Source organism: Etheostoma cragini, unplaced genomic scaffold, assembly GCF_013103735.1.
Source record: "Etheostoma cragini isolate CJK2018 unplaced genomic scaffold, CSU_Ecrag_1.0 ScbMSFa_897, whole genome shotgun sequence".
Classification (NCBI taxonomy): Eukaryota; Metazoa; Chordata; class Actinopteri; order Perciformes; family Percidae; genus Etheostoma; species Etheostoma cragini.
This window is the reverse complement of record NW_023269534.1, coordinates 64,382-80,156: the sequence shown is the minus strand read 5'-3', so window position 1 is coordinate 80,156 and position 15,775 is coordinate 64,382. Positions and strand designations below refer to the sequence as shown.

Below are 15,775 nucleotides of genomic sequence, written 5' to 3'. Positions count from 1 at the left end.
TGGCAACTTACCATATAGTACCAGACATAAGAGAACATCAGAGGAGGAAGATCTTCAGATTGGTTTAAGCTTTCAGAATACAAAGTCAAAATGAGAATCTTTGACTTTAGTCTCCATATTTCAACATTATTCCCGATATTTAGACACTATTCTCAAAATTGGATTTAGGATTTCATTCAAAATATTTGATCATTTTGATTTTATTCTCAAAGTCCAAAAAAACTTCCATCTCTGATTTATTGTTTTTATGTCTGGCACTAATACTGAAAGTTCAACTTTATTCTCAACAATAAAGATCATCCTCAACTGAAATCCAACTTGTGTGTAAACCAGCTTTTCTGTTCTCACTGCTTCCTCAGGCCTTGTGTTCAACACCTGCTTTATTTTACACTTTTTATTTTACAATCACATATTTACACATTTCTTTGACTCATAAACCATCTTAATTATCCAAAAGACTTTTCACACAAGACAGAAACATCCATTAACTTTTTCTACCCGGTATAACAAGGACACATACTGTGTTCTGGAGACATTATGGGATGGAATAGCCAACACTCTTAAATGAAGCTTCATGACACAATGAAATATTCAGCAATATTTTTTCTGTGGCTGCACATCAAATACTAATAAACGTGGACCTGATTACATAATCAACACATTAATTTGATGCATCATGACACACGTTATGTAGACGATATCTATTTAAACCTCTGTTAAACCCACAGACATTTATTATAACTTCCAGAAGAAATCAGTTTCTAAAGACACCAAATGTGTTAAGATGAAGTTTGATTCAGTTTTCAAAGAATTGCTGAACATTTAACATATGATAATAAATGGAATAGAGTGTAAATCACTCACCACAGGAAACAGATTCTGTAGAAATTAGGATGTAAAATATATGAATATGTACATTTGTTTCCTTGATTTAAAATGAATCAATACCTGAAATGAGATCAGTGATTAGTTTACTCTGACAGGAGAGATGATCAGAGGGGCAGAGTTTTTACCACCATCATTAGGACAGGGACCGAAGTATGGGAAGAGTTTCTTTGTAAAGGAGCAGCCAGGAAAGGAGTAGATAAGAGCTTCAGCATCTACATCATAAAAGGAGACCAGACCCTCCTCATAGTCCACAAACACCCCCACCTTCTGAGGAGGAGACTTCAGAGAGAGGACACCAGGGCCAGCAAGAGCTATGTACTCAATTCCATTTCTCAACCATATCGTCCAGTAACCATTCTGAGGACTCAGTATGATGTCTCCTTTCCTGTTGATCAACTCTCTGGCCACTCCTAAAGTCCAGTCAGTCTTTCCTTTAACTTGAACCTCAAAGTAAAATCTTCCTGAAAAACTATTTTTTCCTAAAACACAAACACACTTAGAAAATCTCTCTGGGTTGTCTGGGAGATTCTTTCTCACATCACCATGATTCACTTTTTTCCCATCATCAGAGAGGATGAGTTCAGGATGTGCTGTATCAGGATCAAGAGTCACATCCACTGCATACTGCTGGACCCTCTTCAGCTCGGCTTCAAGCAGCTTCTTCATCTCTTTACTGATTGTCTCCTCCAGCTGAGCCACAGCTTTCATCACAGTCCCCTCATATGATGATGGACGGACGCTGACCTTTGTCCAGTCCTTGGTGGGTGGAGGTTGTTGGATGTTTAGGGATTGAACCCTCTGGAGAAGATGGAGGTGGTCTTCAGAGTGTGAGAGCTGCTTCACCTCAGTGCTTCTCTTCATCAGCTCAAAGATTTCCTGTTCCAGCATTTTGATGAAAGCTTCGGCCAGTTTTTCTGTTGTTTTCTGTTTCTCTTTGGTGGTGTTGATGAGCTCATTCAGGCCTCTCTCAACAGACTCCATCAGAGAAGTGAAGTCCTGAACACCTTCTGCTATCTCTCTGTCTGCATTTTCCTCTCTGCGGTCGATTGAGACTTTAACCTCCTGAATCTTCAGACGTCTCTTCTGGATCATCTGCTGGATTTCAGCCTCTTCCCGAGCTCTGCCATCTTTCTTTCATATCCTTCTTTCAGAGGAACAACATCATGTTTCTTGTGGTCTAAAACAGTGCAGAGCATGCAGACACATGTCTGGTCGGTCTTACAGAACAGCTCCAGAGGTTTATCGTGCTCCGTACACATCCTGCCTTCCAGGTTCTCCAGAGGTTCGATCAGCTGATGTCTTTTCAGACCTGACATGGTCAGATGAGGCTCCAGGTGAGTCTCACAGTAGGAGACCAGACACACCAGGCAGGACTTCAGCGCCTTCAGTTTGGTTCCAGTGCAGACGTCACAGGGAACTTCTTTTGGTTTGGACACTTGTTGCTCTGAGCTGCTGCTGCTGGCTTTCTGTTGAGCTGACTGTCTGAACTGAACAACTATCTCAGAGATGAAAGTGTTGACGTGCAGCTCAGGTCTTGTGTTGAAAACCTTTTTACATATTGGACACAGGTACTGGTCATTAGTATTCCAGTGATCAGTGATGCAGTTCTTGCAGAAGTTGTGACCACATGGTATGGTGACAGGATCAGTGAACACATCCAGACAGATGGAGCACAGAAACTGATCTTCAGACTGCAGATAACAAGAGAAACATTATATTTAAAATATTTGAACAGACTGATCTCAGCCTACAGCCTACGGTTACTTTAGCAACAAGTAACAATATCTTTCCAAAACTCTTAATCACCTTGATACTGAGTTCACTCTCACCAAACTGGTCCTATGTCTTAATGAAAGGTCCAAACTGGTTTTATGTCTAAATGACAGGTCCAAACTGGTCTTATGTCTTAATGACATGTCTAAACTGGTCTTATGTCTTAATGACAGGTCCAAACTGGTCTTATGTCTTAATGACGGGTCCACTTTATTTGATGTCAAGGTAAAATATTTATGTTTGAATATTTATGACTTTATTCCAGTCTAATGTGATGTCAACACATAGAGCTAATTAGTAGGAAAGGACGAAAATAGGCATATACATAGGGAGATTATTTAGAGACTCCTTAAAGCTGCATTATATCTGACCTCCAGCAGGGGGGGACTCCTTAAGGCTGCATTATATCTGATCTCCTGCAGGGGGAGACTCCTTAAAGCTGCATTATATCTGATCTCCTGAAGTGGGGACTCCTTAAAGCTGCATTATATCTGATCTTCTGCAGGGGGGGACTCCTTAAAGCTGCATTATATCTGATCTCCTGCAGGGGGGGACTCCTTAAAGCTGCGTTATATCTGATTTCCTCAAGAGTGTATGGCTGCAGCCTGGATCGTCCTATGTCATCCGTCCCGTCTCATGTTGTGGTGTGTCCAACGGTAAATTCAGAGGGTCAAACAATTTTGCCCTACACATAGTTGGCTCGTTTCTGAATGTTATGGTTGTGTGGTTCCATATTAACGTAGCCTACATTTGATAAAACCTGCATCAGCGTCGTTGCCTTTTCTGCCAACTAACGGCAGGATTTCCTGAGTAGGTATAACAAGAATCTGCACAGACAATAACAAGAATAAAAAAATATATATGTATGTTTTCTCTCCAGTGTGAATGCGATGATGGCTTTTTAGGTGTCTCTGCTGTGTGAAAGCTGCCCCACATTGATCACAGCTGTACGGCTTCTCTCTAGTGTGAACTCTCCGATGGATCTTTAAATATCCTGATGTTGTGAAGGTTTTGTCACAGTCCTGACAGTGGTGATGCTTGACTTCTCTTCCTCTCCGTTTCTAGACAGAAAAACAGAGAGTGAGTTAGTGAGGTTCCGCTGTAGAGATCTATCTTAAGCTAGAAACTATGTCCAAATTTAGAGCATCTTTGTGAACTTTGTCATCAATCCTGTTTGTAATATTTATGGACAGGATATCGAGGCATAGTTGGGGCGGGGAGGGGTAACAAGAATATATTGAATCTGTTAATTTAAATTGATAGGATTGTATATTACGATGAACTTGAAAGTACTTTATTTGAAAGGCCCGGAGGAGATTATCCACTCTGATTTCCCCCCGGCCCTCACTATCAGAGGGCGGAGTTTAATGACTACCGGCTTTTCTTTGAGCCGTGTTTTCTTCTTTGTTAAATATATACAGTGAGGAAAATAACTATTTGAACACCCTGCTATTTTGCAAGTCTTCCCACTTAGAAATTATGGAGGGTCACAAATTGTCATCGTAGGTGCATGTCCACTGTGAGAGACATAATCTAAAAAAAAAAAAAAATCCAGAAATCACAATGTATCAATTTTTAACTATTTATTTGTATGATACAGCTGCAAATAAGTATTTGAACACCTAAGATGATTGTTAATATTTGGTACAGTAGCCTTTGTTTCAAATGTTTCCTGTAGTTTTTCACCAGGTTTGACACACTGCAGAAGGGATTTTGGCCCACTCCTCCACACAGATCTTCTCTGGATCAGTCAGGTTTCTGGGCTGTTGCTGAGAAACACAGAGTTTGAGGTCCCTCCAAAGATTCTCTATTAAGTTTAGGTCTGGAGACTGGCTACGCCACGCCAGAACCTTTATATGCTTCTAGAGCCACTCCTTGGTTCTCCTGGCTGTGTGCTTTGGGTCATTTTCATTTTTGAAAGACCCAGCCTCGACCCATCTTCAATGCTCTAACTGAGGGAAGGAGGTTGTTCCACAAAATCTTGCAATACATGGCCTCGATCATCCACTCCCCAATACAGTGCAGTCGCCCTGTCCCATGTGCAGAAAAACACCCTCAAAGCATGGTGCTACCCTCCCCATGCTTCACAGCAGCGATTGGGTTCTTAGGATGGTACTCATCATTCTTCTTCCTCCAAACACGGTTAGTGGAATTAGGACCTAAAAGTTATATTTTGGTCTCATCTGACCACATGACTTTCTCCCATGACTCCTCTGGATTATCCAAATGGTCGTTGGCAAACTTAAGACAGGCCTTGACATGTGCTGGTTTAAGCAGGGGAACCTTCCGGGCCATGCATGATTTTAAACCATGACGTCTCAGTGTATTACCCACAGTAACCTTGGAAACGGTGGTCCCAGCTCTTTTCACGTCATTGACTAGCTCCTCCCGTGTAGCTCTGGGCTGATTTCTCACCTTTCGTAGGATCATTGAGACCCCACGAGGTGAGATCTCGCATGGAGCCCCAGTCCGAGGGAGATTGACAGTCATGTTTAGCTTCTTCCATTTTTCAATGATTGCTCCAACAGTGGACCTTTTTTCTCCAAGCTGCTTGGACATGTCCCCGTAGCCCTTTCCAGCCTTGTGGAGGTGGACAATTTAGTCTCTAGTGTCTTTGGACAGCTCTTTGGTCTTGGCCATGTTAGTAGTTGGATTCTTACTGATTGTATGGGGTGGACAGGTGTCTTTATGCAGCTAACACCCTCAAACAGGTGCATCTAATTTAGGATAACAAATGGAGTGGAGGTGGACATTTTGAAGGCAGACTAACAGGTCTTTGAGGGTCAGAATTGTAGCTGATAGACAGGTGTTCAAATACTTATTTGCAGCTGTATCATACAAATAAATAGTTTTAAAAATCATACACTTTGATTTCTGGATTTTCTTTTTTACATTATGTCTCTCACAGTGGACATGCACCTACGATGACAATTTCAGACCCCTCCATGATTTCTAAGTGGGAGAACTTGCAAAATAGTAGGGTGTTAAATACTTATTTTCCTCAATGTAAATCCTAAAAGACATTTGTGAAACCCTCTTTGTGCATTCATAAATATTGAGATCAGATTTCTGGGAGTCTTCCGTCTGGAGTAACCTCTTTCCTTCACTCACCTCCTTCTTCCTCTTGCTCCCTCGCTCCTCTGAGTCTCCCGAGGCCTCCCTGACACCTTTCCTCTTGTCCTCCTTTTCCTCCTCTTGTTTCTGCATGTACTCGGTTATAAGGTCCAGGTCCAGGTTGTCTTGCGGCTCCCGTGTGTTATTCTTACTGGAAAGGTGAGTGCGGACAGAAGAAAATCTCCTTACACTTTGTTTTTAAGACAATCCATTCTCATTCTAATTCATCATTCCTATTAGTCCTTTTATCTAAGTTTATTTGTGGGTCTGTAACTTAGAGTCAAAATACCAAACCTTCAACTTTAATAATAATACAATGCTGACATTTATTTGCAATATGTAAATATACTAAATCTTCTTGTCAAGATCAAGAACACCAAGTATTAATATTATACACTCATACTTACTCTGAGAACCCCTTCCATTTCAGCAGAAACTCTACTCTTCCCTTCACCACTCTGCAGTCCAAAACCTTCTCCACTGCATACTCCTCGTCCTCCTCCTCTTCCTCTTCCTCCTCCTCCTCCTTTCCTGCTACAGTCACCAGCTTGTTGTCTGCTGAGGACACCTTTGGTAGACCCAAGGGGGAAACATGCAGAGATAATGATACAAGGGTTAGAAGAACTAATGGTAGGTGTTGCAGTGGCTGCCCGTCTACAACAACTGCTGGAACAGAGAAGCAGAACCGGTCCACCAGCATCTAGATGCCGCCAGTTCACATAGCTGTGCCGAGCCGAGAGCCAGCTTTACAACAGCAGGAGCTTGGAGGACACTTGTCTCCACCACCCCTGACCGGTATAACAGTAACGGAGCTGCACCTAGCTGCCATCGGCGAGTCAGAGATACTACCCAGCACGTCAGTGGCAGTGCTATGCCAAGGATCTGTGATGCAGCAGTGGAGGACCAAAGGTTGCCTGCTGTCGCCTGATGCAGTTTCCATCCCTGCACGGGGAAACGCTGTGCTCAGCCAACGTCAGCTTGACTGCCGGCCCCCCGGATGGTCTGAACCAGGAACAAGCGTTGCAGTGAGAGGCCATTACCACGCCCGGAACAAAAGGATAGATTCCGCACAAGGACAGACGTAAGATTTGTTACCCAGTACTCAGAATACATAACCGACTAAAAAAGTTTAGGACACTTAATGAGGCTAGGACTGTTTGGGACCTGGTGTTTAAAAAAGGGGGAGCTGTTTGGGGGTCATCTTAATGTACGCAGCTTGGTGCCAAAATGAGAACAGATTGAACATTTGTTATGTATTTCTAATGTTGATTTTATGGGTTTATCTGAAACATGGCTAGCCAGCTCCTCACCTGAAGCTGCTGGGTCACTACCAGAATACCAAACTTTTAGGTAGGATAGGGGTCAAGGAAGGGGTGGGGGTTCTCATGTATGTTAAGAATAGCTTGAAAGGCAATCAGATCAAATGGCCCAGTAACATCACACTGGAACACGTTGGTCTCCCTCTCTCTCGAGATGTCTCTGACAGCTATCTGCATCTATCACCAACCTACTGCTAAGGTAGTTTTCTATGACCAGCTCAAAGCACTCCTTTCGATACGTAATCATAAAAAAGAAATCCCCCTTTTTGGAGATTTTATTGTCAATTGCGACAACAAAACAGACTCTCAAGCTTATAACAGATTTTTTTAACCTTACTCAGATAATAGAACAACCTGCCAGAATCACACATCACACAGACTTTAGAATTTACTTAGTTTTCAACAACAAGCCAGAAAGGATTACAAAAAACCCAACCTGTTAACAGGTCCTTCAGACCATAACGTAATCGTTTTTTCTAGAAAGGTAAAACGCTCAAAAAATCCATATCATACTTCAACCAACCACACTAGTAATATGACAATTCCCAAGAACCAGCTAGAAAACGTGGACAGAGGTGGACCAGAGGATGTGGACGCTGGCACTGACTTATTTCTCTAGAAAGTCAAAGAGGTTATCTTCTCTTTCTCCAGGAGGGGGCGCCATGGCAGAAAGAAGTCCAACTCTCTTCCCTGGCTTAACCCTGCCTGTTTAGAGCTAATAAAGCATAGGGATCAATTACTCCGAAAATCTATTAAGTCTGGACTTAATATTGACAGACTGAGTTTTACAAGAGCCAGAAATGAAGTGACGTCCGAATTACAAAAGGCTAAAGCAAACTTTTTCATTCAAATTATTAAAAAATATGGCAGATCATAAATAAATTGACAGGGAAACAACCCAAGCAGGACATTAAAGGTTTAGAAGTAAAAATTAACAATCTGTTGGTGAGAGACCCAGTTCTGGCACAAAAGCTTAATTCCTTCTTTGTTAGGTCAATAGTAGATTTGGTGAAACAGTTCCCATCTTCCGAGGGTTCTGGTCAGCAGGTTCCTACTCTACCGGACAATAATCATCCCAAATTTTATATCCAAGAGATTACAGAACCAGAAGTCATTGATATCATTACAGCTATAAAGCCAAGAATATGTATGGCCTTGACACTAGTTTTATAAAGTTACATAAAGAGGCTTTACACCCCCACTCTGCACTTTGTTAATTTATCTACAAAAATTCAATTGTTTCTAAGGTGTGGAAATTGGCCACAGTCAAATCTGACATGAATAACTAATGGATTAGCAAAAGAATCATTGAATTCCTCAGCAATAGTCAAACACCTTTACATCCAATGCAGTTTGGGTTCCGCCCTAACCACTCAACCGAGACTGCATTGGCCATGTTTATGAATAAAATGAAATGTCAGCTAGATAAAAATGGATGTGTTGATGTTGTATTTCTGGATTTGAAAAGAGCTATCTAAATTGTCACGTTACAATTTTTTTTGCTCAAACTATTAACTGGTTTCACTCATACTTGTCTAACAGAGAACAATCCACTGTGGTTGGCGGGGTTAGTTCTGCCTATACAGGTTGTTCAGTAGGAGTCCCCCAAGGCTCCATACTGGGGCCCATTTTATTTTCTCTATATTTTAATGACTTACTGTTTACATTAATATCCAGCTTTACGCCGATGACACTGTCATTTTTACTGAAAAAAAGATCCAGTGGAGGCAGCACATGTTCTCTCAACAGCTCACACACTCACACACACACACACACACACACACACACACACACACAAAAAAAACGCACACACACACAGACACAATAGATCGTGTCTTATTTTAAATGTAAAAAAAAAACTTTTATACTTGTCGAAGCAATCTTCTACTGTTATGCTTGTTCAATCGGGATTGATGCTGGGCACAGAAGAGTTGGAAGTTGTTAATGAATGTAAATATTTAGGTGTGATTATAGACTATAGACTCTCTTTTAAAAACCAAAAGAATCAATCTTCATCATTTTAAACAGATCAGGGGATCTCTATCAGATTAAGCTGCTCTGATGTTTTGGCATTCAATGATACTTTCACATCTGAACTATTGCATCACCAGCTGGTCTATGTCGGGTACTACTACCCTAAAACCAGCTGGTCTATGTCGGGTACTACTACCCTAAAACCAGCTGGTCTATGTCAGGTACTACTACCCTAAAACCAGTTGGTCTATGTCGGGTACTACTACCCTAAAACCAGCTGGTCTATGTCAGGTACTACTACTTAAAACCAGTTGAGCTTTTGTACATGAAGGCGCTAAAGACTCTGGATAAAAAAAACTCTCTCTTATAAACATTGCAATATCTTAGAGAAATATAACTTATTGAGTTTTGATAGTCTTCGTAGATTTTCCTCTTTGTGCTTAATTTATAAAGTACTTCATGGCGTGGCGCCACGGCAACTGTTATAGACACACTCGGATCACCAGAGCTGTTGTAAGGAGAAAATTAAATCCACTTTGTTTCCAAAAAGAGTTTTTTGGCCCAAGCGCTTGTCGTGCCTCCTTTCACGACAGCGGAGGAGAGACAGGTTTCTGCGTGTCAGCAAGTTTTATAGTTCAGGATCCCCGTCTAGGCTCCATACTGGGTCTAGGGTCCAGGAACCAATGGGAGACCTGGGGCCATTTGGTGAAGTGACACCTACGTGTGACTTGCTGGTTGATGCTGTAAAATGGGGACTTGACCCATTTGTCTGAGGAGACATGTGCTTTGCTTTGTTCTAGAGGGGGATTGGAATATAAGCCTTTGTTTGAAAAAAGGGCCACATACTGGTCAGACCTCAGGAGCCTCTGTTTAAAAGATAATGTGTAACCCCCTGTGCGGGCACAAAAGGGGGGACATGTTCCACCTGAACAAGTTCCTTCCTGAGACTATTTAGCAGAGCCAAAGTCAGGGGTCCAGATGCCACCAAATGCTCGTATTTTGCACCCAAAATGTGAGATTTTGCAACTGAATTTTACATCCAGTCGCACATGTGACACCAGTAAATTTGCCCTCCCACCAAACACGTTAAATGTGGAAGGGGGCGCTTCAATCAATCTGTGGCAGACATATGAGCATGAGAAGGATAGGGAATGGCCAATAATGTAGAGGGGGGACTGCTAGAGACATTGGTAAAGAATATGCTATGTAGTAACAGCCAATCAGGAGTTAGGCTTAGCCTGGCCTGGCTCCGCCCTCCTACATACTTCTGCTCCATTTTCATTTTCCTTCAGTACTGCGTGAATACGTGAGGAGCAGCACAGCTGGAGCATCAGAGGCTGCAGAGCCACAAGGAAAGGGGGGGGGGGGTGCACACCAAGTTAGAATTCAGTCCATCACATCTGTGTTATTTAGTCTGGGTTAGGAAAGTAATGTGTGGTTAGGAGTCTGGTGCCTTCCACATGGTGTAGGATGGTATAAGGACATACGGCTTAGTCAGGCCTTGTGTTCAACACCTGCTTTATTTTACAGTTTTTAATTCTACAATCACATATTTACACATTTCTTTGACTCAAAAAACATCTTACAGAATTCATGAAACAAATAAAAAATGGCCAAAGTGACCATTAATTATCCAAAAGACTTTTCCCACAAGATAGAAACATCCATTAACTTTTTCTACCCGGTATAACAAGGACACATACTGTGTTCTGGAGACATTATGGGATGTAATAGGCCTCACTCTTTAATGAAGCTTCATGACACAATGAAATATTCAGCTATATGTTTCCTGTGGCTGCACATCAAATACTAATAAATGTGTATCTGATTACATAATCAACACATTAACTTGATGCATTATGGTACACGTTATGTAGACAATTTCTATTTAAACCTCTGTTAAACCCACAGAAATTGAATATAACTTCCAGAAGAAATCAGTTTCTAAAGACACCAAATATGTCAAGATGAAGTTTGATTCACTTTGTAAAGAATTTCTGCACATTTAACATATGATAATAAATGGAATAAAGTGTAAATCAGTCACCACAGGAAACAGATTATGTAGAAAATAAGATGTAAAATATATTAATATGTACATTTGTTCAATGCATCAATACCTGAAATGAGATCAGTGATTAGTTTACTCTGACAGGAGAGATGATCAGAGGGGCAGAGTTTTTACCACCAGCATTAGGACAGGGACCAAAGTATGGGAAGAGTTTCTCAATGAAGGAGCAGCGAGCAAAGGAGTAGATAAGAGCTGCAGCATCTACGTCATAAAAGGAGACCAGACCCTCCTCATAGTCCACAAACACCCCCACCTTCTGAGGAGGAGACTTCAGAGAGAGACGGACTGGAGGGGAAGCAAGAGCTTTGTACTCATTTCCATTTCTCAACCATATTGTCCAGTAACCTTTGTTAGGACTCAGTTTTATGTCTCCCTTCCTGTCGATCGACTCTCTGGCCACTCCTAAATTCCAATTAGTTTTTCTTTTAACTTGGACCTCAAAGTAAAATCTGCCCGAAGAGAAACTCTGTTTTCCTAAAAGAAAAACACAATAATCAAATCTCTCTGGGTTGTCTGGGAGATTCTTCCTCACATCACCAGCATTCACTTGTTTCCCATCATCAGACAGGATGAGAGCAGGATGTGCTGTATCAGGATCAAGAGTCACATCCACTGCATACTGCTGGACCCTCTTCAGCTCAGACTCAACCAGCTTCTTCATCTCTTTAGTGAGCGTCTCCTCCAGCTGAGCCACAGCTTTCATCACTGTCCCCTCATGTGATGATGGATTGACGCTGACGTCTGTCCAGTCCTTGGTGGGTGTAGGGTGGTTGGTGTTTAGGGACTGGACCCTCTGGAGAAGATGGGGGTGGTCCTCAGAGCGTGAAAGCTGCTCAACCTCAGTGCTTCTCTTCATCAGCTCAGAGATTTCCTGTTCCAGGTCTTTGATGAAAGCTTCTGCCTGTTTTTCTGTTGTTTTCTGCTTCTCTTTGATGGTGTTGATGAGCTCATTCAGTCCTCTCTCAGCAGACTCCTTCAGAGAAGTGAAGACCTGAACACCTTCTGCTATCTCTCTGTCTGCAGCTTCCTCACTGAGGTCCACTGAGTGTTTGATCTCTTGAATCTTCAGTCGTCTCTTCTGGATCATCTGCTGAATTTCATCATCTGTGTTTTCCACCTCTGCCTTCTTTCCTTCATATTCTTCTTTCAGAGGAACAACATCATGCGGCTTGTGGTCTGAAACAGACTGGTCGGTCTTACAGAACTGCTCCAGAGGTTTATCGTGCTCCGTACAAATCCTGCCTTCCAGGTTCTGCACAGGGTCTTCTTCAGGCACATTGCTGGCAGCAGTCAGAACTACACACAGTGTGAAAGAAAAAAATCATGTAATTTAAAAGACAATTCTTATTAGTTTAAAAAGAAATGGGTGCATTTGGCTTAATGGGGCTGTGTGTATATATACATTGAGGAAAATAAGTATTTGAACACCCTGCTATTTTGCAAGTTCCCCCACTTAGAAATCATGGAGGGGTCTGAAATTGTCATCGTAGGTGCATGTCCACTGTGAGACATAATCTAAAAAAAACAATCTAGAAATCACAATGTATGATTTTTTAACTATTTATTTGTATGATACAGCTGCAAATAAGTATTTGAACACGTGTCTATCAGCTACAATTCTGACCCTCAAAGACCTGTTAGTCTGCCTTCAAAATGTCCACCTCCACTCCATTTATTATCCTAAATTAGATGCACCTGTTTGAGGTTGTTAGCTGCATAAAGACACCTGTCCACCCCATACAATCAGTTATAATCCAACTACTAACATGGCCAAGACCAAAGAGCTTTCCAAAGACACTAGAGACAAAATTGTCCACCTCCACAAGGCTGTAAAGGACAACTGGGATATGTCCAAGCAGCTTGGTGAAAAAAGGTCCACTGTTGGAGCAATCATTAGAAAATGGAAGAAGCTAAACATGAAAGTCAGTCTCCCTCGGACTGGGGCTCCATGCGAGATCTCACCTCGGGGGGTCTCACTGATCCTAAGAAAGGTGAGAAATCAGCCCAGAACTACACGGGAGGAGCTGGTCCAGGACCTGAAAAGAGCTGGGACCACCGTTTCCAAGGTTACTGTTGGTAATACACTAAGACGTCATGGTTTGAAATCATGCATGGCCCGGAAGTTTCCCCTGCTTAAACCAGACCATGTCAAGGCCCGTCTTAAGTCTGCCAACAACCATTTGGATGATCCAGAGGAGTCATGGGAGGAAGTCATGTGGTCAGATGAGACCAGAATAGAACTATTTGGTCATAATTCCACTAACCGTGTTTGGAGGAAGAAGAATGATGAGGACCATCCCAAGACCAGCATCCCTACTGTGAAGCATGGGGAGGGAGCATCATGCTTTGGCGACTGCCCTGTTTTAAGGAGAGGAGGACCGGGGCCATGTATTGGGAGATTTTGGGGACCAACCTCCTTCCCTCAGTTAGAGCATTGAAGATGGGTTGAGGCCGGGTCTTCCAACATGACAATGACCCCGAGCACACCGCCAGGAGAACCAAGGAGTGGCTCTGGAAGAAGCATATCAAGGTTCTGGGGGGGCCTAGCCTGTCTCCAGACCTAAACCCAATAGAGAATCTTTGGAGGGAGCTCAAACTCTGTGTTTCTCAGCGACAGCCTAGAAACCTGACTGATCTAGAGAAGATCTGTGTGAAGGAGTGGGCCAAAATCCCTTCTGCAGTGTGTGAAAACCTGGTGAAAAACTACAGGAAACATTTGACCTCTGTAATTGCAAACAAAGGCTACTGTACCAAATATTAAAATGGATTTTGTAAGGTGTTAAAATACTTATTTGTAGCTGTATCATGCAAATAAATAGTTTAAAAAATTCTACATTGTGATTTCTGGATTTTTTTTAGATTATGTCTCTCACAGTGGACATGCACCTACGATGAAAATTTCAGACCCTCCATGATTTCTAAGTGGGAGAACTTGCAAAATAGCAGGGTGTTCAAATACTTATTTTCCTCACTGTATATATGATGGCATAGTGCCATTAGAACTTGACGGGTCAGAATTGTAGCTGATAGACAGGTGTTCAAATACTTATTTCCAGCTGTATCATACAAATAAATAGTAAAAAAAATCATACATTGTGATTTTTTTTTGATTATGTCTCTCACAGTGGACATGCACCTACGATGACAATTTCAGACCCTCCATGATTTTTAAGTGGGAGAACTTGCAAAACAGCAGGGTGTTTAAATACTTATTACTGACTGTAACTAAATTAATCAAATCAGATCAGAAAGGCTTTATTCCTGGAAGGCAAGGTGCTAACAAGACCAGAAGGACATTAAATCTTATCTCATGTGCCACAAATAGATCACAGTCTACCATGTTGCTTAGCTTAGATGCACAAAAGGCATCTGATAGGTTAAAATGGAGCCCCCTCTACCAAACATTAGCAAATTTCGGATTTCATACAACCTTTATAGACTGGATGAAAATGGTTTACAAAGCCCCCAGATCACGGATTAGAGTCAATGGGTGTTGCTCAGACTTTTTCCTACTTAAAAGAGGATTCGGACAAGGAGACTACAGTCCTTTACTGTAAGCATAGAACCACTGGCTGAGTCAATAAGACAGAATAAAGATATAAAGGGAATAAGGTATGAGGGGGGAACAGAACACAAAATATCACTATTTGCAGATGAAATATTAACATATATAAGTGAACATTCCACCTCCTTAATAGCCCTGTTGAATAACATGAACGAGTATGGGGAGATTTCAGGATATCTGACCAATGAGGCTAAATCAGTAGCTACGATGCTCTCAGGTCAATGTTCGGCTGATTTAAAAGGGAAATTCATGTTCAAATGAACCAATAAAGGGTTCAGATAACTGGGTATTATTATTACTTCTCATACGTCACAGCTATTTGAAGCAAACTATGGGAAATTGATAACTGAAATTAAAAAAGATTTGACCAGGTGGGAGATTTTGCCTTTGACTCTGATGGGGAGGATAGAAACTGTGCGAATGAATGTATTACCAAGACTGTTGTTTTTGTTCCAGTCATGGCCTATTATGGTCTTTAACTCTACATTTAAAATGTTAGACAAGATTATATCTAAATTTATTGGGAAAAAGAAAAAGGCTAGAATTAAATTTAAGACACTTTTTTGTCCAAAAGAGAAGGGAGGATTGAATTTACCCATTTAAAAAATTTCTACTGGGCTGCTTATTATGTGGATTGCTAATGATGCAGATGTATTCTGGGTGGGAATGGAACAAAATTCTATAAATGTACCTGTAGAATCGCTTCCATTTTTTTGTGAAGTAACACAGAAGGTGGGCAATGTCTGGATCAGGGGGAAGATGAGAATATGGTCGAGGGTATGTAAGACATTGCAACTGTCAAACTCTATTTGTGGAGCCACCCGAATCTCATATAACACTGATTCTTTACCATGTATGATGGATGCAGGCTACAATAGATGGACAAAATAGGGTTAAAATATATTGCACAAATGTTTAGTGGTCAAACCTTGAAGTCATTTCAGCAGTTAACACAAGAATTTAATTAACAGCCCATGATTTCTATAAGTTTCTACAACTAAGACACTACCTCACGACACATAAGGAGTGGGAGAAGATCTCTAACATCCAATCGAAACTAGAAGAATTACT

General features: G+C 41.5%; 2 protein-coding genes and 1 pseudogene across 2 annotated transcripts in view; all 3 read right to left on the bottom strand.

Moving 5' to 3' along the window:
- Nucleotides 1-479: 479 nt before the first annotated feature.
- Nucleotides 480-15,775, bottom strand: part of LOC117941524 (zinc finger protein RFP-like) — a 20,033-nt gene continuing 4,737 nt past the window's right edge. Inside the window, exons 3-4 of the mRNA XM_034866531.1 lie at nt 11,189-12,435; nt 480-948 (exon numbers count right to left, since the gene is read on the bottom strand). Of these exons, the coding sequence (XP_034722422.1) occupies nt 11,207-12,435 (1,229 nt within the window). The 3' untranslated portion in view covers nt 480-948; nt 11,189-11,206. The remainder of the gene's footprint in view (nt 949-11,188; nt 12,436-15,775) is intronic.
- On the bottom strand, nt 925-2,259 carry LOC117941525 (annotated as a pseudogene).
- On the bottom strand, nt 2,575-6,475 carry LOC117941516 (chromobox protein homolog 1-like). The gene is made up of 5 exons (XM_034866522.1): nt 6,434-6,475; nt 6,183-6,343; nt 5,773-5,926; nt 3,596-3,722; nt 2,575-2,579 (listed from the first exon to the last, which is right to left on the bottom strand). The coding sequence occupies exons 1-5, from the start codon at nt 6,473-6,475 to the stop codon at nt 2,575-2,577; spliced, it is 489 nt and encodes a 162-aa protein (XP_034722413.1).